This window comes from Solea senegalensis, linkage group LG18, assembly GCF_019176455.1.
Source record: "Solea senegalensis isolate Sse05_10M linkage group LG18, IFAPA_SoseM_1, whole genome shotgun sequence".
NCBI lineage: Eukaryota > Metazoa > Chordata > Actinopteri > Pleuronectiformes > Soleidae > Solea > Solea senegalensis.
This window is the reverse complement of record NC_058041.1, coordinates 980,635-1,007,339: the sequence shown is the minus strand read 5'-3', so window position 1 is coordinate 1,007,339 and position 26,705 is coordinate 980,635. Positions and strand designations below refer to the sequence as shown.

General features: G+C 42.7%; 1 protein-coding gene across 4 annotated transcripts in view; it reads left to right on the top strand.

The window, feature by feature from the left end:
- Positions 1-21,893, top strand: part of abcc3 (ATP-binding cassette, sub-family C (CFTR/MRP), member 3) — a 44,412-nt gene extending 22,519 nt beyond the window's left edge. The window contains exons 8-31 of one of the 4 annotated variants that reach the window (XM_044013528.1): positions 1,825-2,079; positions 3,151-3,328; positions 3,433-3,594; positions 4,202-4,294; positions 4,728-4,931; positions 5,335-5,481; positions 5,566-5,653; positions 5,912-5,978; positions 7,247-7,373; positions 7,485-7,661; positions 8,577-8,744; positions 9,656-9,839; positions 9,919-10,027; positions 10,158-10,314; positions 10,591-10,798; positions 13,903-14,216; positions 16,658-16,857; positions 17,488-17,614; positions 17,889-17,990; positions 18,909-19,055; positions 19,140-19,298; positions 19,625-19,791; positions 19,872-20,066; positions 21,079-21,893. In XM_044013528.1, the coding sequence (XP_043869463.1) occupies positions 1,825-2,079; positions 3,151-3,328; positions 3,433-3,594; positions 4,202-4,294; positions 4,728-4,931; positions 5,335-5,481; positions 5,566-5,653; positions 5,912-5,978; positions 7,247-7,373; positions 7,485-7,661; positions 8,577-8,744; positions 9,656-9,839; positions 9,919-10,027; positions 10,158-10,314; positions 10,591-10,798; positions 13,903-14,216; positions 16,658-16,857; positions 17,488-17,614; positions 17,889-17,990; positions 18,909-19,055; positions 19,140-19,298; positions 19,625-19,791; positions 19,872-20,066; positions 21,079-21,190 (3,847 nt within the window). In that variant the 3' untranslated portion in view covers positions 21,191-21,893. Of the gene's footprint in view, positions 1-1,824; positions 2,080-3,150; positions 3,329-3,432; positions 3,595-4,201; positions 4,295-4,727; positions 4,932-5,334; positions 5,482-5,565; positions 5,654-5,911; positions 5,979-7,246; positions 7,374-7,484; positions 7,662-8,576; positions 8,745-9,655; positions 9,840-9,918; positions 10,028-10,157; positions 10,315-10,590; positions 10,799-11,573; positions 11,885-13,902; positions 14,217-16,657; positions 16,858-17,487; positions 17,615-17,888; positions 17,991-18,908; positions 19,056-19,139; positions 19,299-19,624; positions 19,792-19,871; positions 20,067-21,078 lie in introns of those variants that run through there. The other 3 variants (XM_044013529.1, XM_044013530.1, XM_044013531.1) reach the window with 3 other exon arrangements.
- Positions 21,894-26,705: the final 4,812 nt, after the last annotated feature.

Here is a 26,705-nt window from a genome sequence, read left to right as displayed (position 1 = left end):
TTTCATACTGAATTTTAATTTCATGCTCAAATCAAATGTAGCAAATGCAAAAAAAAGGATGTTTTTTACACGTGAAACAGAAGTTAAAAGTCAGGGGAAAAAAGGTTCAAATTTGGACAATTTTTTGGACGGTAACTTTCAAACCCACTAACACACACATACACACACTCATGTCAAATGCGCTGACCTCTGCCCTTCGTCAGGCCGCTTCCTCCCTCTGGGACTCAGTGTTTCTGCCAGAGATTCATTGAGCTTCTTACGGTGAGAACAGTCTGTAAAATGATATGACGAAGCAGAATTAGTTCCTGAAAAGAACCTGTTTTGGTTTGTTTTTTTTAAAGCCGAATACCACCGCACTTTTCCTGCAGCCACCAGTTAGCTCACTGACTGCTGGAATCTGACTCTTGTGTGTGGTTTCACTCGTCTCATGAAAGATTTTCAAGAGAATTTCTCGCACATTATCTCACAACCTGAGCCACTTCCACACATACCTCTAAGCAAATGGACACATTTAGCATATGCAATCATGAGCTAACAACATGCTAACAGCAGTAATTATTAAGATTAGCTCTCTGTTTTCTTTGAACAAGCTAACTAAATATCCAACTGCTGCACAGCGACATTGTCATTCGTTTGCTAGTTGTTCTTTGCCAACTACTGAAGGCCCTGGTATACTTCCACACACAGTGTACGGACCAACGCGCAGCGTGCATATGACACTGATTCTGTCATATGTGTGTAGCCAAGCACTTTAGGGGACGCATGCTTGAACTAAACTGAGTATTAAGCCCCACTCACCGAGCTGTGAGCTGCTCGAAACATACGTGCCCAAAGGAGCTGTAGCATCGCTCTCTTCTTCTTCTTCTTTGGTAGGAATGGGTCCTATTCCCTGCATCCAGACTTGTACTTGTACTTTACCTGATGGTAAAGTGGGATACTACAGGTACTACCTGACGTGCGAGTATACCAGGGTCCGGGATATGCTGGGCGCACTGCCTGCAGCATACGCGGCATGTGTACGGAAGTATACCACGGGGCTTTAGGTTAATAAACTTGAACCTTTTTAGTTTGCTAATGTGTATGAAAGCCAGCCACTAGAGGGCAGTCCATATTTTATCTACGTTTTATCTGTGTTTGGCTAAGTTTCATGTCCAGCGATACAAAATCTACAATGCATAAGCTAGTTTTGCAGTTTCCGGTGACAGCCACGGGATGTTTTAAAGAATTTATGTCGAATTTTTGTCTTAAACTGAAATGGAGTTGAGTGAGTAGCATTAAAATATAGATGTCTAAACATTAGGATTATGATGATATAGCCTCTGTCAATGACCCTGAATCAAAGAAATGCTTCTCTAAGACCTCAGAGGGCCGTGGTTTTCTTTGAAGTCGAGATATGAGATGTTCGGGTCTCTCTGGAACTCTGATCTACAGTCCACTCTCTCTCCTCGTCCCACATCACTTCTGCAACTCATTCATGTAAATCATGAGGATTTACAGCTCGTACGGCCGTAAAAAGTGCAGACATAAATCCCAGCCTCTCCCCAGTTTACTTCACCAGCTGCCGGTAAAATACACACACAAGGGCCTCCGTGAAGGCCTTTCACTGATGGACGCTGATGTAATCTGCTGCTGCTGCTCTTATTCATGACGAGGTGAATTATGTGTGAAGTTCTTTTTGTTCTCTTGGTCAGTGATGCCCTCGACTTTCTTTTGTTTGGGAGCTCACTCCTAGAGCTGTACATGTCATTTTGATAAATGAATCAACTTAAGCGCCATATGACACTTTATAAACATCTCAAAATAAAAAATCTCCTCCGTCCACAGCGAAGCGAGTCCGCCGAGCCAGGCACTGTACTACAAGCCCCCGCCGTCCTCCTCCATCACCCCCAACCGCATCGCAGTAGACGGCTGCGTGAGGCCGGTGGAAACGGAGGTGCTGCTGTCCAGTCAGAAAGCTGCTCCCCGCCAGCCGTCTTTCCTGCGCGCACTCATCAAAACCTTTGGCCCTTACTTCCTGATCGGCTCCGGCTTCAAGCTCCTGCAGGACTGCATCACCTTTGTCAACCCTCAGCTGCTCAGGTAAGAAAAAAACAAGAGTTCTTCTCAGATCCTGTGTTATTTTGCATTTTTTGGTTTGTTTATGTTTTGCATGCTGCTTTGGTTAGCTGTGTTTTATGCAAAATGTCTGCCGGCTTTCTTCAGAATGCAAACATATGATGTAAATATTTTTCCCTTTAATTCTCCTAATGAATCCAGACTAAAAAAACAACCGTGTAGCGCACCCTGTCTTTGCATTTGATTAATTCAAATTAATGCATTTGAATTTGACCATATTTGATATTTTTTCCTCTCATTTTCTCATCTGTAACTTTTTGACTTTTAATGTATTTAGTGTATTTATTTATTGTCTTGTAAAGTACATGACTGTGTTTCAAATAATAGTATAATACAAGAATATGAAGGAGAATAATCACATCATTCCGTGTGGTTGAATAGATATTTGCTTTCTAAAGAACATACAGAGTTAGAATTTCTGTATATTAATGAATATTATAATAATAATAGTATCTTCATATAAAAAGGAGTCGTACAATAAAATGCAAAAGAAAAAAAAAGAACAATAAAATGAAAATAAACACAAGTTGATTAAAATATTGTTAAAAAATTGGCTAAGTTTAAAAGAAAGTTTGAAAGTTTACTTTTAAAAATGTTTGTTTATTTTTTTTATGAAAATTGTGCTAATTTATTAACTTTTTTCCTGTGTGAATTAATTTAGTTTTTCATTGTTGACCTGCTCAGGGACAACAGATGATATTATTCTACACTAGAGCTGAAACAATTACTCGATGAATCGATTATTAATGGATTACCAAATTAATCGTCAACTATTTTGATAATCGATGAATTGGTCTGAAGCCTTTTTCATAATTAAAACAAGATTTCTGAAATGTGAACAATTTCTAGTTTCTTTGCTCCATAAAACAAAGAAATCATTAAAAACTAAAAAAGCAAGACATTTGACATCATGTTCAACATTTTTCCACATTTTATGGACCAAACGATGAACCGTGAAAATCATCGACAGATTACAAATGCAGCTCTATTCTACACGTGTCTGATGGATGTGGTTTTTTGTGTGATTTCTTCCAGGATGCTGATCGCCTTCACCAAACAGAAAGGCGTCCCTGACTGGTGGGGATACTCTCTGGCCTTCCTCATGTTCTTCACGGCGTTCCTGCAGACGCTCATCCTCCACCACCACTTCCAGTACTGCTTCGTCACCGGCATGAACGTACGCACCGCCATCATCGGCGCCATCTACAGGAAGGTACGCGCGGAATCCCTCACCGCCCGGTGTGTGTGTGTGTGTGTGTGTACGACAGAATTAAAACCTCCAGTGTTGAGTCCGGTTGTTGTGGTTTTCTCCTGCAGGCGCTGGTGATCACAAACTCGGCCAAGCGCTCCAGCACAGTGGGCGAGGTGGTCAACCTGATGTCGGTGGACGCTCAGAGGTTCATGGACCTCACCACGTTCCTCAACATGCTGTGGTCGGCTCCGATGCAGATCATGTTGGCTCTTTATTTCCTGTGGCAGGTCAGTGCGCAGACATTTTTTAATTCCTTTAGAGTCCATGTGGAACCTGCTAGTATTTTAATCCATTTATTCACTTGACGTTTTTACACATTTCCTTTATTGTTGTGTTGTCTGTCTGTAACTCTGTGGTGAAAATGAGAGCTTGTGTCTCAATGGGATAACCTGTGTGAATGAAATAAAATGACACACAACCTGAATCCAATAACAATATATAACAATAACTAGGTTTTTATTCAAGCGTATTACATGGTTAAAAAAAACTGAAAGAAAATGCATGCACATCGTCTGCTATGAAGCAAATATTATGCTGCATTTACACGTTTTAGTTTTTTTTTCCCTCCCATGTGGCACAAATGTGATTCAGTATGGATTCAGATATTGTCGTATGTGTTTGAGGCCTCATTTCGGATATCAGAGGATGTCTTTATTTATTTATTTATATATTTTTACAAAGAACTATGAGTTCAACACAGGGAGGAGGCTGCGGTGCAACGATGGGTTTCCATCTTTGAAAATGCACCAAAGAGAGTAACAGTTTGATGGAAACCCACCTAATGTCATCAATTAATTTGTCCTTAAATGTTTTGGTCTGTTCTTTGATTGACAGACCCTCGGCCCCTCCGTGCTCGCAGGCGTGGCCGTCATGATCATGTTGATCCCTCTGAACGCCGTCATCGCCATGAAGACTCGAGCTTACCAGGTATGAACGACAGGCAAACTGGGACTCGGGCGCCAGTTTACTGTTTATTTTCATAATATCAACACATGGTTTCACCATTTTACAAAATGTGCCGCTACTTTTTTGAGAATTTTAACTCTTTGGGTGCTAATGTCTGTATTTTTTTTTACGTTTGAAAATGTGATTTATATAATCTTTACATAATCTTTGCTTGTTTGAACCATTTATATATTTATGGATTTTTCATATCTATCAATGACTTACATGTATTTTAAAAATGCTGCGAGGTTCATTTAAATTTGTGTCTTCTGCAAAACCTATAGTGTGTTGAGCTTAGAGGAGCAGCTTCAAGATGCATTGCACATTTTTTCATTGAACTGTTTTTCTGATTAAAGAGCAGTCTGTCCTCTTGTCCTGAGCTGTGTCTGTCCTCTTCCTCCGTGTCGTCTCCCAGGTGGAGCAGATGCAGTACAAGGACGCGCGGATCAAGCTGATGAACGAGATCCTGAACGGCATCAAAGTCCTGAAGCTGTACGCCTGGGAGAACTCCTTCAGAGACAAAGTCCTGGCCATCCGGCAGAAGGAGCTCAACGTGCTGCGCAAGACGGCCTACCTGGGAGCGGTGTCCACCATGGCCTGGACCAGCGCCCCCTTCCTGGTACGACCAGACTGCACATGTAGATGACGCGGAGTTAATCCAAACACAACTTCATATACACACATATGTATATATATATATATATACATATATATATATGTATTCAGGAAATCAGTGAACAGGAACTGCTGGCACACTGCTGCCTCGTGTGGTGAGTTTGGGCCACTGGAGTAAATCTGAATGAAGGATTTCAAACTCTGAAGTCATAAACATCGACAGCAGTGCATCGACAACTCTGCGGTGGCGTGATGTAAAATCGTTGTTTTTTTCAGTGTGCGTTGGTGTAGTGGGATAAAGGATTTCACCTCAGTGATTAAATGCTGATCCGTCGATCCGTCAGATTAATGCAGCCAGTGTGTAACAGTAACCGGAAAGGTGTTGTTTTTTGCCGGTTGGTCTCCAGGTTGCCTTGACGACATTTGCCGTGTACGTGTACGTGGACGAGAATAACATCCTGGACGCGGAGAAGGCCTTTGTGTCGCTGTCGCTCTTCAACATCCTCAGGTTTCCGCTCAACATGCTGCCACAGGTCATCAGCAGCCTGGTGCAGGTTTGTGCTCGTCTTCTTTTTCTCTCTCATGTTTGTTGGGGGACAGTTTTCACTAAAGTGCTCGTCATGTCGTGTGCTCCTCAGACCAGCGTCTCGCTGAAGCGAATCCAAAACTTCCTGAATCACGACGAGCTGGACCCGGACTCGGTGGACAGGAAGAACACCGCCGCAGGTAACGCAAACACAGAGTCGCACAACCTCTAAGCAGACTCTCATAATTACAACATCACGACGACAGAATCTGCAGTGTCACTCTGCGCTCTTGTGTAAACTCTTGAATGACAGCTTCCTTCCTCTTCAAACCTTTCACCCAGTGACTCAGAGCCTACAGCGTGTTTGCGTGACTCATCACTTGAACAGATTCTCTGTCCGCAGAGATTTTTACACTTCACAAGGTAACTCTTTGTTTTGTTTTTTTTGTTCCCGTCAGATTTTTCTGTGACGGTCGTCAACGGGAAGTTCACCTGGGCTAAAGATGATTCTCCCGTTCTGCACAAGTACGTCTCAGTTAGATGTTTGTTTTCTCCCATGTTTTAGAATTATTATAAATGATTATGTTTATTGAATGAAGGCAGAATACACAAGGGTTTCCCCAAGGGAGGGGGGGCGAGAGGCAGGGCGGACAACTCATACAGTGGGTTATACAGATAAATAAATAAAATGATCAGGTTCTCAATAGTATTTCAATTCTGAAAACATTTCTGTCCTCTAGGGGCATGACAGAAAATAATAGAGAACCACTGCCTTCCTGAAATTCCTGAAAAAAAATGTTCAAATCAAATCAAATTTGACAGTTTTCAAATTTCAAAACAGTTTTTGAATTGATGTAGCGGGCGAGTTGCTGAGCACTGGTCTAAGAGTCCAGAAAATGTCATCAAATTTTGAAAAATGTTAATCAGTGTTTCCCAAACTTGTTTTGTTTTGTCCACAAACCAAAAATGATTGATATGGAGCAAAAAACCTAGAAAATATTCACATTTTAAGGAGATGAAAAATCAGAAAAACTAGAACCGAATAATTGATTCTCTAAATATTAGATGATTAATTTCGTAATCGATGAATTGCATAATTGCTGCAACCCTAATCTGATCCTTGTAATTCAGCCAGATGCCGATTATGGCAAATTGCCATGGGAATAATACACAGCTCTTATATGGACATCCTGTGAGTGTGTGTGTTTACAGGTCACATATTCACATATAAAAGATGGGGTGTTTTTTTCCATCTTCTTAAGTGTTGTTGAGTCAAAGTTATGATTCATTTTAGATCACGTTTTTAGTCACAATAATTGTGCAGAAGTCACAAAATGAACGTTTTTCTTTTCTTTTTGTTCATAAAAATGAGCCGAGTGAACTTTGAACCTCGACATATTTCACAAATGTCACCAATTCAATCCGATTTGAAGCATTTTGAGTAGTCTTTGCTCAGCTGTGTTTATATAGTTGGTTAACGTCGTCTCAGACACACATTCTTATATCCTTTGTATAAACTCTACGTTTAAACATAGTAATAGAAACAAAAGCAGCCAAAATGCTCTGTGTTCTCAGGCTTAATTGTGTAAATTAAGCAATAAGACGAGACAAGCAGCCACACGTCCAGGTTAAGTCACAGATACAACTCTTCCGAGCTTAAAGCAAACTACAAAAAATAATTATAAAGTACACAAAATCCAGCATAAAATGACATAATCTGCAACAAATCTTTTCAATAAAGGTGCATTCAGGCAAAAGCTTTAAGAATAATGGTGTTTATTGTGTGTTTGCAGTATTAACCTGATGGTGCCTCAGGGATCTCTGCTGGCCGTGGTCGGACAGGTCGGCTGCGGGAAGTCCTCGCTGATCTCAGCTCTGCTCGGCGAGATGGAGAAAGTGGAGGGAGACGTTTCTATCCGGGTAAAACACTCACCACACAGAAGAAAGTGGCAGCACCGCTTTTAACCTTCGTTGTCCTTCTTTCATCATGTGAGGGGAAAACAACGTCCTCTGTGTCGTCCGTGTCCTCAGGGTTCGGTGGCGTACGTACCTCAGCAGGCCTGGATACAGAACGCCACGCTGCGTGACAACATCCTGTTTGGGAAACCCTACAATGAGCAGAAGTACCGCTGCGTTCTGGAAGCCTGCGCTCTGACCCCTGACCTGGAAGTGCTGCCGGGAGGAGACATGACGGAGATAGGAGAGAAGGTATCTGCTTTGGTTCTGATTGTTGGAATTCTTTATTTGAGTCAAGAGCGTATGGAAAATTTCTACATTCAACAACTTTGTCACCTGGGTTTTACAAACCAGATCCACTGGATCCAGAAGAACTTTCTGGATCAGTATAGAACTTTACCTGCTTATAGTGTTTACCGTCGTTCATGAACATGACAGAATTCACCCTGAGCTGTTACGATGTCGCTGAGATGCACACATCTGAACCGTGTTACATTTTAAATGCGGCCAAATCCGTAATCCGATCCGAACATAAGCCCACACTTTACTAAAATAAAAGCGCGATTGTGTTGTAGCTCAATTTAAACTTGATTAGATTTTAAATTAAGAGTTGTAAAGCAGGTAAACTGTCTGTGTGTGTGTGTGTGTGTGTGTGTTTATGAACTTTGGCGGCAGTTGGTTGTTTGTGGTATAAATGTGTGTCGCACACACGTGACTTAATCAACCCGAGTTTTAAAAATCTCCATTTTTGGCCGGAGTTTTCAGGGACAACACCGTTTACACCAATTATACCAAGGAAGAAAATCCAAAACATCTGAAGATCTTACAAAGATGTATATTTTTTTACAATTACATTCATGTGATCATGTTTGTGACATCACCAGTTGATTCTTACCAAACATTCATGGGAACGTACTTGGGCGATCACCTATCCATCACAAGAAAATTCAGATTGAACTGGAGACAGGAAGTTGCTCAAAGAAGGACAAACCTTGAGATGAACCTAGAATAAAGACGAGAGAGAAATAAAGACAAAGGTCTGTGTAGTTTGGAAGTTGCTCACTGTGTCAACTGGAGATAGAAGACGTTGGAATCTGCAGATATTCTGACAAATAATCCAGTGTTGTGTTTCAAGTTTTAAAGTTGATTTCGCTGTGTCTCCTGCAGGGCATCAACCTCTCGGGCGGTCAGAGGCAGAGGGTGAGTTTGGCCCGAGCTCTGTACAGCGACACCGACGTCTACCTGCTGGACGACCCGCTGTCCGCCGTGGACGCCCACGTGGCCAAGCACATCTTCGACAACCTCATCGGCCCTGAGGGGGCGCTGAAGGGCAAGGTGAGAGCAGTCTGTTGTGTGTGTGTGTGTGTGTGTGAGCCACTGTGAAGAGGTTGATATTTCACTTTTTTATGAGGGAGGAAGTCGTGCGTTTTTAGCACTTTGTTTTTCATATCTATGAAGAGAGAGTGTGACTGTGTTTTGTTATCAAGGGAAGTCATTAAACTTTCAGACTTAACCTGCACCAACAGAGAACTGATAACCTGTGGTCTAAAGAAAACCTCATGACAGCTACTGTCTCTGCCTGGAGTTTGAGAGATAACGTTAAAGGCTTGACCTTTAGTTAAGAGGAAATGGCTGTTGTATTTGACATCAGTTTACATTCACTGTTGTTTTAAAAGTCTTTAAACGTTAGTATGAGTATGTTTGTGTAAGTGTATAATAGAGCTGGGTTAAAAAAGTATGATTCTCGATAGAGTCCTTAGATCGATCTCTTAATCTCCCCGTGTCATATGAGACATTGACCGCGGTATTCTCGACATAGAGCTGAAACGATTACTCGATTAATTGATTATTAATTATTAATTATTATTACAAATCGTCTGTGGCGCTAACAGCTAAGCTAACACCCGAGTCAGCAGATTTGTCCATGACTTTGCCTCGATGAAGTATGTGGTGATTCAGAAAGCCAAGCTGTGCTCACAGCACCCTCTGCTGGACAACTTGTCGGCTGAATGTTTTGGAATATAATTATGAAAATGTGCAGCCTTAGTTCTTTGAATTTGTTTTTCCATGTCTGAGGGACTTTTCGAATTGGAATGAATCAAATCTGGCCCTGGTGTCTCGCTTCGTCTCACATCGACCCGTCTCTTCAGCTGCTCGAACAGATGTCACAGTGAAACCCACGTGAGAGACTGTTGGGACTGATATTCACGTGTTCTCTGTGTTGTCGTCTCGCCCCTGCCCTGCAGACACGTATCCTGGTGACACACGGCATCAGCTTCCTGCCTCAGGTGGACAACATCATGGTGATGGTGGACGGCTACGTGTCAGAGATGGGCTCCTACCAGCAGCTGCTCAAGCAGAACGGTGACTTCGCCGAGTTCCTCAGGAACTACGCTGTGGAGGACATCGTGGAGGAGGAGGAGGCCCTCGGTAAAGCAGCGTCACCTCTTCCTCCTCATGTATGTATAGTAAGGTCTATATCAGCTCTATTTTAAACACTCTTTCACAGAGGAGCTGATTGAAGACGAGGAGTTGTTTCCAGAGGACGCGCTCAGCAACCACATAGACATGGTGGACAGTGAGCCGGTCGTCAACGAAGCCAAGAGACAATTCATGAGGTAAAAAAAAGACGTTCAATCGACTTTCACGCCCTCCACTTGGGAATCACAGGGAACCTCACGATATGATACGCGGTCCACGATATCAATAAATATCACTATTTTGTCTCTGCTGCTCTGGCTCTTCCAGGCAGATCAGCATCATTTCGTCAGACGGAGAAAACCCGCGGTGTCGCTCGATGAGGAAACATGGCAGCAGCCAGAGGAAACACTCGGATCCGTCGGACAAGAAGAAACCAGAGAAGATGGAGCAACTCATCCAGGCCGAGACGGCAGAGACGGGCAAGGTCGGTTTGCAGCGCAGTGTTTTTAAGACTTTTAAAGCGTAAGATTCTGTGACGATAATAATCAAATATCAACGTCAAACCGTGGCATCGTCGAACTTCTGTTTAAACAGATAAAAACAAAACAGGCAGTTCCTCTCTAGCATAAACAAGACAACGTTATATCTACAGGATCTAAATTAAAACTCACTAAATCTGCACTACAGGAGCAGGAACAGCGCCTGAAGTCAAACATATGACATCATTAGTTAGTAACACGCGCGCCTCTGTGTTCACCAGGTGAAACTCAAAGTGTACATGGAGTACGCGAAGGCCGTGGGGCCGCTCCTGTCGGTGCTCATCTGCTTCCTGTACGGCTGCCAGAGCGCCGCCTCCATCGGCGCCAACGTCTGGCTCAGCGAGTGGACCAACGACGCCTCGAGAAATCAGACCGGCGACAATGTCAACCTGAGGGTGGGCGTGTACGCGGCGCTGGGCCTCGCACAAGGTAAGGAGCAAGTAAAGCTAATGACGTCTGACTTAAAGCTCGTGGTCAGTAAGTTTGAATGAGCGAGCAACAGCAGGCGACATGTACGTCTCACCCCCCTCCCCCTCTCGTCAAAGCTCCACCCAAATTTTCCAAATTGATGATGGGAGCTAAAAATAGAGTTGGTAAATAATAAACTGCAGCATGATATTTGTTTACCACAGATTTGATACAAATACAGTTGAGTAACGACACTATTCCTCAATCACAGGCACACAGCACACAGCTTACTGCAGGGGCTATTGAGGCCACGCCTCTTCTGCCCCCTGCTGGCTGCTTTTATGTTGTAAAATAAAGCTAAATATCTAGATTTATATAGATATTTAGCTAGATATAGACACGTATCCTATTATGCGTCATCCGTCTCATCTGTATCTGATTTGAATTATCCAAAATTTACAGTTCATGAAAAGTTTTGGGAATTTTTCTAACCTTTGAACCTGAAGATATTTAAGAAAGAAATGAGTGAGCTCAGTTTTAAATCACCTGTTGTTGTGTATGTGAACAGTTTTGCTGACGCTGCCTTTTTACACATCCTGTTGCCAAAAGTATTTTAAACTTTTAACTTTATTTTCATCTTAATTCACTCAGGTCATCATTCAGTGTCTGACGGTTTCCTTGTTTTTTTTAGTGAAACATGAACCAGACGTCTGTGGATAATTCCACTGCGCTCTCATCCCACACTCAACCTTCCTCCTCTTCTTCCTCCTCCTCCTCCTCCTCCTCCTCCCTCCAGGTGTCCTCGTCATGTTCTCTTCCTTCACTCTAGCCATGGGGAACATCGGCGCGGCGCGAAAGCTGCACTATAACCTGCTCGACAACAAGCTGCACACGCCGCAGTCGTTCTTTGACACCACGCCCATCGGGCGCATCATCAACCGCTTCTCCAAGGACATCTACGTGATCGACGAGGCGCTGCCGTCCACCGTGCTCATGTTCCTCGGCACCTTCTTCATCTCCCTCTCCACGATGATAGTCATCATCTCCAGCACTCCCATCTTTGCTGTTGTCATAGCGCCTTTGACTTTCGTATACGTCTTTGTCCAGGTACTCGGGAATGATGTTGTGCCAGACGATCCGTCCTCCTCCTCTGTGTTGTCTTCTTCCTCCTTCCTCCTTTCGCCGTCGTCTCTGTGAATGTGTGGCTTCTTCCTGTTCCTGGAACGGCATGTGACCCTGCATGCTGACGCCGCAGCTTTGTGTGTTTCTTTATTGGGTCTTTTTGTCTCCCCGTAGCCCACGATGTTCTGCTGTGATCGTCAGTCATGAAATCACTTGGTCTCTCCCCGCAGATGACACACTTCCTGTCCTGCCTGCAGCCTGTTTCCCCACACACATACACACACACATACACACACACGTTCACACAGCTTTTCTTATTTTCTCCTTAAAGCCTGAACAAAGCGTTATATGTCACCTTAACCCTTCTGTTACCGTCCTTTTTGGCATGCATACTTCTCATGACCGTGGACCGTGGGTCTGTCCAGGGTGTGACCCCGCCTCGCGCTCTATGTCAGCTCCCCCCGGGTGATCTCTTAATGTGGAGGGTAAATGGGTGCAAGACCAGAGAAAGCAGAGAAAGCAGAGAAACGGAGCTTGCGCTCATATACTTGTCATTACAGTAGAACTTCAGAAGTTCACCGGTGCGTCACACGTTTGTGGCGTCAGCTTCTCAGCCCCGTAATTCCTAAACGGTTGAATAATACCTGCCAGATATAAAGTGAAGGTTATCTCGGGGAAAAGAGGAGCACTCTACAGCCATAAGAGAGTTAACCTTGATTAACCTGGTTAATGTCTAAGCTTAACTTTAACCTAACACACAATTCAAATCTCTAAACTTTAAACTTTCAGTTCCTCCTCATGAGGACGACTGTTCCTGAAAAGGTCCTAAAATACAGAAACACACACTCACACAAACACATGTTAGTCAACACAGCCCTGACTGGAAATGCACAACCTCCCTCTAGTGGCAGAGCAGTGTTATTACAACCTGCGTAGGAACGTCTATGGAGCTGGTTTTGTTGAGCAGCTGATGCTCATCTTTGAGAGAAAGGTGGAACAGATGTGAAGGGTCTTGAAGGAAGAGGTTGAAGTTTTTGTTTTCTGGTCAATTTCTTTGATTTTGATTCAATCCCAGCTATTGGAAAAAAGAACATTTCAGGCTTCAGTGGCATGAATCTCTGTGGTTCTGTCTATTAAGCTGAGATAATGGCATCAGCATCGGGAGAAAAAGAGCATGAGTGGTGCATCCATGGATCAGGACGCGCGTATATTGGGTGAAGCAGACACATTTACAGAGTCTTGAGATCAGCTCGACTGACTCGTCCCTCTGCTTTTAGGCAGCGGATGTGTTTGCTGTTAATTACACGCACACTCATGGTTACCCGTGTATCCTGTCTCTGTACGAGAGATGCAGCACTCACCTGGATAGTAGGGGGCAGTACAGAGGCAACACAATATGTTGTCACAACGGTGATTGAAGGGGCGTCGCATAAGAACTTTTCTGCCAGCGAGCAAAGACACGTGTCATTGTAGTGTACAGTGTTTTATTTTAGAGAGACTATCTTAAGTAGAATGTGAACACACTTTACAGTTTATTATATTATTATTTTGTTAAAAATGTAATGCTGTTAAGTATTTAGAACATACAGCACTGAGTAGAGTAGGACAGAATAAATCACTGACAACAGGAGGAAGCTCCAACAGCGTAAATGTAATAATGTTAAAGGCAAACGACGTCTATTGACGTCATTATTCCCCACAGATGAGAACACGTGCTCAGAGAGCATCGCACACACACACCTGTGGCAGTATTATGCACCTTTTTTTTTTCCCCCAGTTTGTTCGGAGCACGTATCTGTTGGTGAACCCGAGCAGACGAAACAAAAACACACACCTTTTTTTGTTTCCAGTAGCAGCTGTGACCTGGTGAAACCTGAGCAGACACTGTTGTTCCCTCACACAGCAGGAAGGGGGCGTAACCTGTTGATTTAAAAAAAAAGCCCGGTGTTAGCGTGTTGGCCCTTGACCGCGCTGCCCCTCTCTCCCCCCCCCCCTCCTCACAGGTTTGCTGTTGTTGGTTAACTGCCTGCTGTGCCGGGCCCACAGCATGCTGAAGGCGGCCGAGCTCTCGCACCGTGACTTGCTGCAGGGGGTGCTGCGAGCGCCGCAGGCCTTCTTCGAGGGCACGCCCACTGGGCGGCTCCTCAACCGCTTCAGCAAAGACGTGGACACTATAGACTCCGCCATTCCAGAGAATATTGACATATGGATGCGCACCTTCTGGTACACGCTGAATGTGCTGCTCATATGCTCTGCCCTCACCCCCATGTTCCTCGTAGTCGTAGCCCCGTTAATGCTGTTCTATTGGTGGGTTCAGGTAAATCGGAAACAAAGTCTGCTAACGTGTGTGTGTGTGTGTGTGTGAGTGAGACTGTAGTGTGTGTGTGTAGCTGTTGTGTAGCTGTAGCGTGGTTCGTAGTTTGCTAGTCTGTAATTTACACGCAGCTTCGCTGGTTTTACTGATACTTCCCTATAAAACATAACAACATGTTATTATTGACACGTTATTGAGGCAGAAATCAACTCACTCAATCTTACTAATCGTATCCAATCGGAAGTAACCCGGATTGACATAGTTGTGGGTTTAAATCTGTAAATTTGTCCTTCTGTTTGTGACTTCCTGTCCCCCCAAGTATGTTCCTATTACATTTTGGGTGAGAATCTACCCACTGATGACGTCACAGATTTTCCACAAATGGCTCTTGAAACTTGTCAGATTAAACACATTTACGCAGGATCAGACCCTCTACCATCATTTTTGTCTACGAGGCAGACCGACTTCCTCGCTGACTTTTTGTACAAGCTTTTACTTCTTTAAATAACTTTTTGACTCGTGGAAAATGACATTTTTTAACTTGAGGGAATGACGTGGGAACGTGAATGAACTGGTCGCGCTGACCAGCCAATAAGACACCTGACCTCGCATGTGAACTTTGGCCACATATTAACCGCACAGGGTCTATTTTGTCGTGTTTATGTAAGACGGTAACGACTATAATCGGGTGAAGTGCAATGGAGATCCAGACAGTTCTATTGGATGCAAATGTAAAACCAAATGTAAACATTTCCAGTGACACGGTGTTCAAGCCTTAGTGGAGATCTGTGCTCTCTGAGGTGTGAATGCTGCCCTCTGGTGACGGGAACTCTTAGGACGGTTGTTCTTTTACGTTTCAAGCATTTAATCTGGTGTAGGTTCTATTCCCGTGTCTATTCCCGTGTCTGTGCAGTGTGAACTCTGGTAGATCTGGTTCATGGTGATTTGTTTGCAAATAATAGTAGCTAATGGTGTGAAGTGTTATATTCTGTGAGATTAAGGACTTCTTTTTTCTCTGTGTTTGAATGGTTTTAGGTTCATAATCTGGTGCTAGTTCAGATTTTGTTATCGATATTTTTGGCCTAGTTCTGCTTTTTGTTCACCACTTTCATCCATAAAACTTCTGTTTTTTTTTACACCTTTTTCCACTTTTTTGTTGAAAAGATCTTTATTTGAAACCAGAGTGGGATTTAAAAGCTTCTAGAGCTTCCTCTCTTGCTCTGTTCCTTTCCTTTTATCTTTACTGTGTAACTCAAGTAACTTAAAGTGGTGGTCATTGAAACATTTGAGATGAAATTTGTGATCGTGACACTGATTTTGAATATCAGGGCTCTGACAGATCAAAAATGCCCACTGGCAATCCCTCTACCCTTGAATTTAGCCTACAGGGTTCTAATATTGGTCAGAATTGGATATTGGGAAAAGAAAGTTTTGCAGAAATGCTTTGGTAAGAGCAGACTGTTTCTTTCTTTTTGTGAAGAGCAGAATGTTAATGCATCAGCACAAAACCTGGACAGAGTTAATCTGTCTTTTACATTTTGTAGAACAGATTCAATCGTCCAACCAAGGCAGAAAATCTCTGACTTTGTACGTCACTGATGTCACAGATTCACGGGGCGTTCAGGGTCTTTGTTTATGTTTCTATTTCATACTAACACACATACGACATATGTAGTCATCATGTTCCTGTGTCTTTGCTGCGTCATGTTTGTCTCTGAATGAAACTGCAAATGAAAACCAAGCTGCTGGAAAACTGCTTCTTTAACAACCTTCAAAAAGGCCAAATTTACCAGAGTACACTTGATTTTTGATGTGTGAGGATAAACGTAATTAAAAACAAAACAAAACACCTGCAGTTGAAAATCAAACATAGCGAGGGGGCCCCCCAAAAATCTAATTCAGCATAGGGGCCCCATAAAGGCTTGAGCCGGCCCTGCTTCCAGCAAATAAGATTTTCCTTTTCACCTTCTTAAACGTGCATTTTTTCAGTTTTCTCTGCTCTATATAAGAAAACATTTGAGAAACTGACCAATAGATGAACCGGTTATTAAAATAATTATTCGTTGTAGCCCTAAACATGAATATCGGCCTGTAATTCCACAATTGGCGCATCATCGATCCTCTCCAGTGATGGCGTGTGAGACATTCCTGAGGTAAACGCAGGTGAGCCGAGACTCTTCCAGCTCTCGGTTAACTCGTGTAACCTCCGCTGGCATCCGATCAACAATCTGAAACATGAAAACCGCAGGTGTTTTGTTCACACACGCCTCCTTAATTCCCTCTGAATGCCTGCATGTGTGTGTGTGTGTGTGTGTGTGTGTGGGATCGTCTGTGTGCATCATAATTGTTTTTTTTATTTGAATATTCTCTGCACATGTGCGATGTCTTGTCCTGCCGTAACACTGTGTGTCTGTCTCTTCCCGTCCTCCCTCGACGACCTGTAGAGGTTTTACGTGGCCACGTCGCGGCAGCTAAAGCGCCTGGAGTCGGTCAGCCGCTCGCCCATATACTCTCATTTCTCTGAGACCATCACGGGCTCCAGTGTGATCCGAGCCTACGGCAGACACTCTGCCTTTGTCCACATGAGCGACATGAAAGTGGACGAGAACCAAAAGAGTCACTATCCTGGTCTCGTGTCCAACAGGTACGTGACGTGTCTCACGACGAACAGAACACGAGCGCTGTTGTGTTTGGCTGCAGTTAAAGCTGCAGTAGGCGACATGTGTGTGGTGTAAAGAATGTGATAGAATTAAGAAAACACAGACATCTACATTTATGTTTATCATTAATGGCATAAATGAGTCGTCAGGTGTTTTTTTTTTTCCTCAGAAATGAATGAAGTAAATGTGACCCGATGCTAATATGCTAACGCTAAAATACTGAGGCCGAGGCTCTATCCACACGGAAACAGAAGCAATCTTTTTCTTTAGCATTTCACCACAGGAAATTCCCCAAAATGACTCTAAACACTTGACCTGTACGTGGCGCTGTAGCGTAAGTAAGTAAATAAACAGAGATTTCTTTTGACTAAGGAAAGGTAATACAACTTAAATTGAAGCAAACAAAAAGAAGACAACAACAAAGATAAGCGATTATGACATCATCGTTTTCCTCATGTTGCGAAAACAAGGGTTTCTGGCCTCCGAAAGTGCTGTTTTCCGTGTGGATAAAACACTGAACGTGTCACCTAGACCTGTTTGTGTAGGGACGGCCCCTGAGTTTAGGTGAAACGTGTCCTCACTCTCCTCCTGCAACGCTCTGTGATGTCCTGCAGGTGGCTCGGCGTGCGGATCGAGTTCATCGGGAACTGCATCGTGCTGTTTTCAGCTCTGTTTGCGGTGACGGGAAAAGAGAATCTGAACCCCGGCCTTGTGGGTCTGTCGGTGTCCTACGCTCTGCAGGTAACTGCTCTGATGTCGCACAAGCGTTAGCACGTAGCGTCATTTACACAAATATTGATGTCGCACAAACGTTAGCACGTAGCCTCATTTATACAAATATTGATGTCAATCAACTGGAACGCGATGATCTTGGGGGTTACGCCGTAGAGAATCATTGTTTTAACGTTTTAAAAAGTCAAGATTTTATTAATCCTTTGGTGAAACTGAGCTTTGTGACTGTTATTAAAATCTTGCGTTAAATAATGATTTTAAACGTGTTTTCTGTTTTTTCTAGGTGACCATGTCTCTGAACTGGATGGTGCGAATGACATCAGATCTGGAGACAAACATCGTGGCAGTGGAGAGAGTGAAGGAGTACTCGGAGACAAAGACGGAGGTATGCAACGCAGATTATCTCTGTGTGTGTGTATGTGTGTGTGTGGGAGTGTTTCGCTGCAGCTTAAGTTAAACACCCTGCGTGTGTTTACTTGCGTTGGCTTCACTGTGCTCTTAAAACGTCGGAATTTTACTCCAAAAAAACTGTGGCGCTGCCAAGTCAACAACAGCAGACCTATAAACGCTAACGTGATCCAGAAATGTGAGATTTTCTGTTGCCAACATGAGCCTCTGTTACATAATCACACTGTACACGGTGTACTTTTGTGTAGCTGCTGCAGTTATGAGGAGTTATGAGGAGGATTAAACAAATCACCGGAGCAGATTAACTCTTTATTAGGCAACCTGTGTGTGTGTGTACCTAATAAAGTGGCACCAGGTGTGGACTGCTGCTGTCGGTCTGTGTCAAAATTCATCGTGTGGAGAGTTCAGTGTTGGCGGGAGGAGAGGAGGACGAGAGAGGGTGAAGACAAAGGACAGGAGATGAGGAGAAAGAAACTTGATGATAGAATGGGTCGTGTAGGTGTTTTCTAAGTCCAGAAGGTGGCAGCAATAAACGCAAACTACCATTAAACCCCCACAGAAGAAGAAGTTTTATAAATTATAGCGTTGATAAAAATAAATCAAGTGAATTTTCATACTTCTTCAGTGACCTACTGACGAACTAAGTAGTTCACCACAAGGTGGCAGCAGCTGCAAACGTTAGTGGACTGCAGAAGATTCTTTGAATGCATCTGTAACAGGTGTGTGTGTGTCTGCCTGATCAGTACTGGAAACCCAGTTTGTTGTTCTCCACTTCTTGTTATGGAGGGTTTTCGACAGGAAGTAGCCGCACGTGTGTTTTGCAAAAGTCATTAAAATAGGTTGAACAGGTGTACCTAATAAAGTGGCTGTGAATGAACCATGTCTTTGTCCTCAGGCTCCCTGGGAGATTGAGGACAAGAAGCCTCCTCCTGAGTGGCCCATGAACGGGAACGTGCAGTTCCAGAGCTACAGCGTCCGCTACCGCGAGGGTCTGGACCTGGTTCTGAAGAACCTGTCGCTGAGCGTCAAAGGAGGAGAGAAGGTAACGTGGACCAGCGAAGGAGCACGGCCAAAAACCAAATGGCGTCACTTGCTAATCGAGGTTCTGTGGGTTTTTTACGTGCAGGTCGGCATCGTGGGTCGGACCGGAGCCGGGAAGTCCTCCATGACTCTGTGTCTGTTCAGGCTGCTGGAAGCTGCTGCAGGAGAGATCACCATAGACGAGGTGAAGATCTCTGAGATCGGTCTGCACGACCTGAGGTCCAAGCTCACCATCATTCCACAGGTACGCACACGCACGCACACACATCTCCATCTGCTTCTTCATCTTCTTCATCTTTGTGTGCAAAATTTCAAAACCCAAACCACAAAACCTGGAAAACTGAGTGTAGACAGTATCTTCTAAGTTTTTTATGGATTCAAAATGAACAGATAATCCACAGATTTATTGATTACGAAGCACGGAACTCTTCTATTTATTGAAAAGTTGAAAACCTCTGGATCCTCCTGCTCTTCTTTTCCCACAAACCTTAACAAACACAGCTCACCTGAAGGTCAGGGACGTGTTTGTGTTGTTTCTCTAACCTCGGAGCTTCTCCGTGTGTCTGACAGGAGCCGGTTCTCTTCTCCGGGACGCTGAGGATGAACCTGGATCCCTTTGACCAGTGCAGTGACGAGGAGGTTTGGCAAGCTGTGGAACATTCTCACCTCCACAAGTTTGTCAGCAATCAGCCGTCGAAGCTGGAGATGGAGTGTGCGGAGGGCGGAGAGAATCTCAGGTAGAGGACAAACACACTCTGTGACGTTGTGTGTGTTGTGATTGTGTCACGAGTGTGATGTCGTGTGTGTGTGTGTTCAGTGTGGGCCAGAGGCAGCTGGTGTGTTTGGCTCGAGCTCTGCTCAGAAAGACCAGGATCCTCGTGCTGGATGAAGCCACGGCCGCCATCGACCTGGAGACGGACGACCTCATCCAGTCCACCATCAGGACTCAGTTTGAGGACTGCACCGTGTTCACGATCGCACACAGACTCAACACAATCATGGACTACACAAGGTCAGACACACGGAAACACAACAACAGTTTTTCACAGCGTCTCTACCTGATCTGCACAGAAGAATAGCTACTAAAATAAAAAATATAGTATTTTATTTTGTAAGAATCTCCACTAAAATGAAGAATAACATAAAAACACCATGTCATTTATTGTCTAAGAGTAGCTAATAAAACAAAGTATAACTTAAAACACGTTTTGTTCGTGTAAGACTGATAAATGAAATTATATTAAACACATGAACAGGTTTTTTTTGGAAGAATTTCTACCAAAATGAAAGATAACATAATAAATGTGTCTTTTATGTTCATAGAGTAGCTAATTAAACATGAAAACGTCTATTTTGTAAGAATTACTTCTAAAGCGAAGGATGACATTTAAAAGATATGATTTCTAGAATTTACTACTAAAATGAAAAAAAATTTTTAAAAAATCATGAAAATGTGTATTTTATTTTGTAGTAATTACCACTATAATGGATAACGTAAAAAAAGGTATTATATTTTTGAAGAGTAGCTACTAAAACTAAATTCGACATAAAGACATGTATTTATTTTGTAGGAATTACTGAACTAAATGAAAGAAAATAAGATGTACTATTTATGGGTTCCTTGTGGGTGTTGTAAAGATCTTTATAAAGAAATATCGATTGATTCATTTAGGAATACGTTCAGCTCTTTCTCAGTTTAAGCATCACGTTCGTAAACCCCCTCGATCTCCCCGCACCACAGGGGACACAGGAGCTGCTGGTCCTCTGCTGCCTCGTGTGGTCACTTTGTGTCACTGAGGTCAGTCAGAACAGAGGCTTTTAAATGCCGAATAATACAAAATAATACACTTAAATTAAATTACTGCGGCGGCAGCAGTGGGTGAACGGCTCCTGTGTGCTGTGATGTTAAAATCGCTGATTTTCTGTGTGTGGGAGAGCGAGCGCTTTTGCCGAAACTTGAGTTTCCTGTAGGTGTCCTGTAGGTGTCCTTTAACAGATCTGCTCCTTGTGTCCTCTCAATCCAGAGTCCTGGTGTTGGACAAAGGACAGGTGGCGGAGTTCGACACGCCCACAAACCTCCTGTCGCAGAGAGGAATCTTCTACAACATGGCTAAAGACGCAGGTCTGGCTCAGTAGAAGCCATTTTTTTTATTACTACTTCGTCCCAATGTTACGAAGCAGGGTTGAAGGGACCAGACGCTTTTAACTTCCAGACGCGGCAAAACGCTTGCGACCGAAGAGTTCACGTCTCGCTCGCAGCCGCTGCGTTTCCCCTCGAGCACTTGCTGCTGGGTTTTTTAAATTCTGAAATCGAGCCTGAACTTCTGCAAACATTGGATCAGTTAGCGTTTGTCTAAAAACTACAGCAGGACTTTTTACACAAATCTCCTGTTTTTCTTTTGTGATGTATCGTCCTGTGTGGCAAACACTGTCTTTTTCAATAGAAAATAAAAAGAATTTATATATATATATGTATAAAAAAGCCATAAGTGCAAGTACTAGTTGATCCAAGTCTGCTCTTTAGTGCCTTCTACAGTGGGATGAACAACGCCAGTGAATGTAACGTGGTTTTTTTTCTACAATCAGAATATTGCTGTGCCACTGTACTTTTTTCCCTCATATGAAACGTCAAAAAAACCGACGTGTTTTTGTTGATAAACCCACTTATTTTTGTACTGTACCTTTTTTATTTAAGCCACTTTTTAAAAGATGCTTTTCTTTTGTATTCTAGGGAAGTTTGTTCTGTCGTTAGTGTGTGCGTGTGTGTGTGTGTGTGTGTGTTTATGATTCTTCTGTGAACCAAATCTATACGAAAAACTTGAATTCTGTACCACCAAAATATGAAATATGAAATATAATAATGCCTTCATTAAAAAAAAAAGAAAGGAAGAAGACGGTTTGTGTGTTTTATTGAAGGTGCGATGTTTAAATTTGACTTTGGCACAAAATGAGTCCGTTAATATTGATAATTATTGCGATAAATCTCAGATAGTTTTCATGAAAGTTCCTAGTGGTTAAACCACTTTTTAAAGATGGAAAATTTACCAAAATTAAACGTATACAGCTCGAAAATTGGAAATGTGCTTTAGGTTTATCTTCAGGCACTGAGACACATGAACATCTGATAAACTTACAGCTGAGTGCACAATTTGTAAAAGATATACATAATTACTCCAGTCTGCCACTAGGGTGTGCTCACGGTTAGTCCACGAAATGCTGACAGATGGATGCATAGATAAAAATGATACGTAAGTACATACAAAGGAATGTAGGTGGGTGATGAGATTAATGCGCAGATGAAAACACAAAGTACCGACAGAGATGAGGAGGATGTTGCATAGGTGCGAACATGGATGTGCAGGTACGTACATAGATTTGTACGTTACGTGGATGGATGTGCAGGTACGTACATAGATTTGTAGGTTACGTACATGGATACGCAGGTACGTACATAGATTTGTAGGTTACGTACATGGATGCGCAGGTACGTACATAGATTCGTAGGTACGTACATAGATTTGTAGGTTACGTAGATGGATGCGCAGGTACATACATAGATTCGTAGGTTATGTAATCAGTACGTATATGTACACATTTGTGAAGATATACTGTGTTTGTACGTACATACAGTATATACTGTGTGTAGATTTATATGGAGTACATTTACTTGTAGCACATTTTCAGTGAGTGACTGTTCAGGTAATCCTCTGGAATTTCATGTTTCATCAACAGATGTTGCCAAGGAGACAAGATTTCTCTTGCCCGGGACATTTGTCTCCCCGACTCCCCGTCTGTCTCATTTGTCCCAGTGTGTGTGTGGTAACATCTCTGCCTGTGGGCACAGCTGTGTTAACTGTCTCTCTGTCTGTCTGACTGTCTGACTGTCTCTCTGTCTGTCTTCCTGTCTACAGTTTTTGACGAATCCATCTGAATGTTTGTGATGGGTAGATGATCGCCCAATAATGTTCCCATTCAGTGTTGGTAAGAATCTGCCCACTGATGATGTCACACAAAAAGTAAAAAGTATGAACATTTTATGAAATCCCCGTCTCGTAAAACTGTAAAAAAACAAAACAAAAAACTGTTAAAACTCTTTGGATTTGGATGTAAAATCAGACGCTTAAACTTTCAACGAAATGTCACCCTCTAACCCTAACCCCTTCATCGGGATTAGGGACATGGTGACATGTGACATGGTTCAGTTCCATTGAACTGAAGTTCAGAAAAGTGTAAAAAAAAAATCCAAACAAAACAGAAAATCTGGTGTGTGCAGGTTCAGACTAAATCTCGTCTGGATCTTTGGCAGCAATTGAACTGTAAATGTCACACAAATCTCCGCGACATCTGAACACACCGGGATGAATGTTGTCGTGTTTGTGGAAGACGCTGATAACTATAAGCCACTCAAGTTCTGTGAAGATCCGGAAAGTTCTTCCAGTGGATCCAGAAGTAATCTTACTGCCTTCTTTTGTTAAAAAAAAATTGCCACGATACGTAAGAAATGATGTCACATAACTTTCCTGTGTGCAATGTGAGTGTCTTTGTGAAACGCTTCCACTGAAACATTACTTTTAATGAAGCCCGAGTCCTCACATAACCTCCGAGTTGACGGCGTGCCATTGGACGAGTTTGCGTTTTTTAATGCTTCCTGTTATTTGATTTGAAAGAAGAAGAAAAAAAGGCCCTGTAATTTTTTCTTCCTAAGTCTTTGTAGCCTGCAGATGTATCCATCCTCACTGTGTCTTGACAGGAGTTTATTCATTCCCGCCTGAGTGTGAAACAGCTCATTTGTTAAATGACAGGTTCAGACGGAGTGTTAGGGTCGTGTGAGGTGAGCGGAATCGCGCTGTTTTTCTTCCACCTAAAAATCCAGGTTTTGATCAAAGAACCGGGAGAAAAGTGAGTTTAAGTGGAAGGAATATCAGCGACATGCACAATACAGTGTGTGTGTGTGTGTGTGTGTGTGTGCGTGCAGTTGTTTGTCATTACTGGCAGCCGAGTGGAGCAAATATAATCCTCACAGGATTGAAACCTGCGGCTCTGAAAGCTCCACATAAACAGGCTTTATTTATTGGCTGGTCACACACACACACACACACACACACACACGCTCAGGTACATGGAGGAGAAAAAAAATATCTGCTAACAATCGCCCACAAAGAAGCCCCTTGGACACAGCAGGAGTTTGCTGTTATGGCGCGGGGAGGCGGTCTCATCGCCGTGTCCTCGGCTGAACCGCGGAGGTGAAAACCAGCGGAAGGAATGGGAGACGTGCTAATTACAACGCGTTCATTCATTAAATTCCCTGCCAACGCGCACACGCCCACCCCTGTGCAGCACATCACCTCATCCCCAAACCTGCATTGTCCTCATCTCACCTCAAGCCGGGAGTCGAAAACGCCGGCGTTTTTATGGTGTTTTCTTCTATTTTTAAGTCCTGGAACGTTTGAAGACGTTTGATTGGCACAGAAATGTTGTTTGTTAAAGTTTTTCTGGAGTTTGTAACATTCAGTACATTTCCATAAATCCACACAAAACTAATCCCATGTACAAAGACTGGCTCTGTGCAGTCTTTACTGTACGTTTACTGTTTTCTCAGGATTTTAATCCCAGTTGAGCTGATCGTCTCCGACCCTGCCGTCGCCATGCACAACCTGCACAAACTCTAATCTGACTGAGATTAAGTTTAAGGGCAATCCAGACCTTTCTTTGAATTGTATACAGGTTACCATGGCAACATTGGTAGTGGAAGATTACAAGAACTGCACTGAAGGAACCTTGAGCTGCGTTGGGGAACTTTGAACTGCGTTGGGGAACTTTGAACGCGTTGGGGACGCACTACTTGGGGAAGCGCTGGGGAACTTTGAGCTTGGGGAACTTTGAACCGCGCTGGGGACGCTTTGGACTACGCTGGGGAACTTTGACCCGCGTTGAGCATTGGGTAACTTTGAACTTTGGGGAACTTTTTGGGGAATTTGAACGTTGGGGACGGGGCGAACTTGAGCCACGCTGGGCAACTTTGAGGGAACTTTGACCTGCATTGGGGAACTTTGGCTGGGGAACTTCGATGGGGAACTTTGACCATTGAGGAACTTTTCCCGCGCTGGGGAACTTGCGCTGGGGAACTTTTGACCTGCATTGGAGGAACTTTTTTGGGGAACTTTGACTTGTTGGGGAACTTTGACCCGCGTTGGGGAACTTTGACCTGCATTGGGGAACTTTGACCCCTGCGTTGGGGAACTTTGAGGAACTTTGACCTGCATTGGGGAACTTTGGGGAACTAGAAGTTTGACCAGGGCCTGCGTGGGGGAACCTTGATGCTGGGGAAACATTGGGGAACTTGACCTGCATTGGGGAACTTTGACCTGCATTGGGGAACTTTGACCTGCGTTGGGGAACTGCTTTATGAAAAAAGCTCCAACATTTATATGCATAATTGTAATTAATCCTCTATTCATAACAGTTACACTGTATTATTAATTATGAATTGCTTTATGAACGTGAAACAATTTTCCTGACAGAACAGTAAGTATTAGAATATACTAAAGCACTGTCTTATTTAATTTATTACTTAACATTATTTAAATGTTTTCTATATCTTTATTCTCAATATTCTATCTATTCATCAATTTTATTATATATATAAGTTTCTTTTAAATATTATTTGTCACAGTTCATAACAAAATGATAATAATTTTGATCATAATCAGTTTTCATGAATTACATTCATTAATGTGAAGATTTAAGAAAACATTATTATATCAAAGTAATGTCTAGAATATATGGAAATAATAATACAAATTATAATTGAATTAATTTTCTGTTGAACTTGGTAAAACAAAGTCTACGGTGTTTTGTGTTTATGTAAAATATGTATAAATAAACATGTTTTTAGCTTTGTAAATGTTAAAATTGATGACATTTTGATGAATATTTTCTTGACATAACATTTTTAATATAAAACAAGATTTTAAGTGTACAAAATCTCAAATATATGAAATTGCATATTTAGACATCAGAAATACTTAATGTAGTTAATTTATGCAAATCTATGCCAAAAATCCTATATATCAAGATTCTTTACTGTCACGTATAAGTAACAATGCCACATTATTACTATACACTAATGAAATTATTTCTTCTCAACTTTTCAGCATAAGAATACAAAAGATATTAAATATAAATGTACTATTTATTATTTTTTGGGACATTGTCAGCAGTTCTAAAAGCCCAGTGGCTTGTGGGTGAAGGAAAAGTATATAATCAGTCATATTGTGGGCTGTTTATTTCTTTCTTTATGGTAGAAGGATCATTTGGGGAATTATGGCTGTTGTTGGTAAAAGCATCAGGACACATTAAGTTTACAAAGGTGTAAAATAACAGTATCAGACTGATATTAGTATCAGTATCGGTGATATTTATAATCCTAAGTATATATATGTGTGATTTAAATACAGCAGCAGAATCTAAACTCTGATAATTGAGTTTCTGGTGCGTCTTTACGCACGGAGCGCACAAAGGGTTAAAGGGGGGCAAACAGAGGCAGGTGCCTCATCAGTCCCAGCCCAAAGCTCAGCACACACACTTTTAAAAAGCTTCTTCCAGCATCTGAGCAGCAGCAGTGACTGTGATGCTGTCGCTCACACTGCGC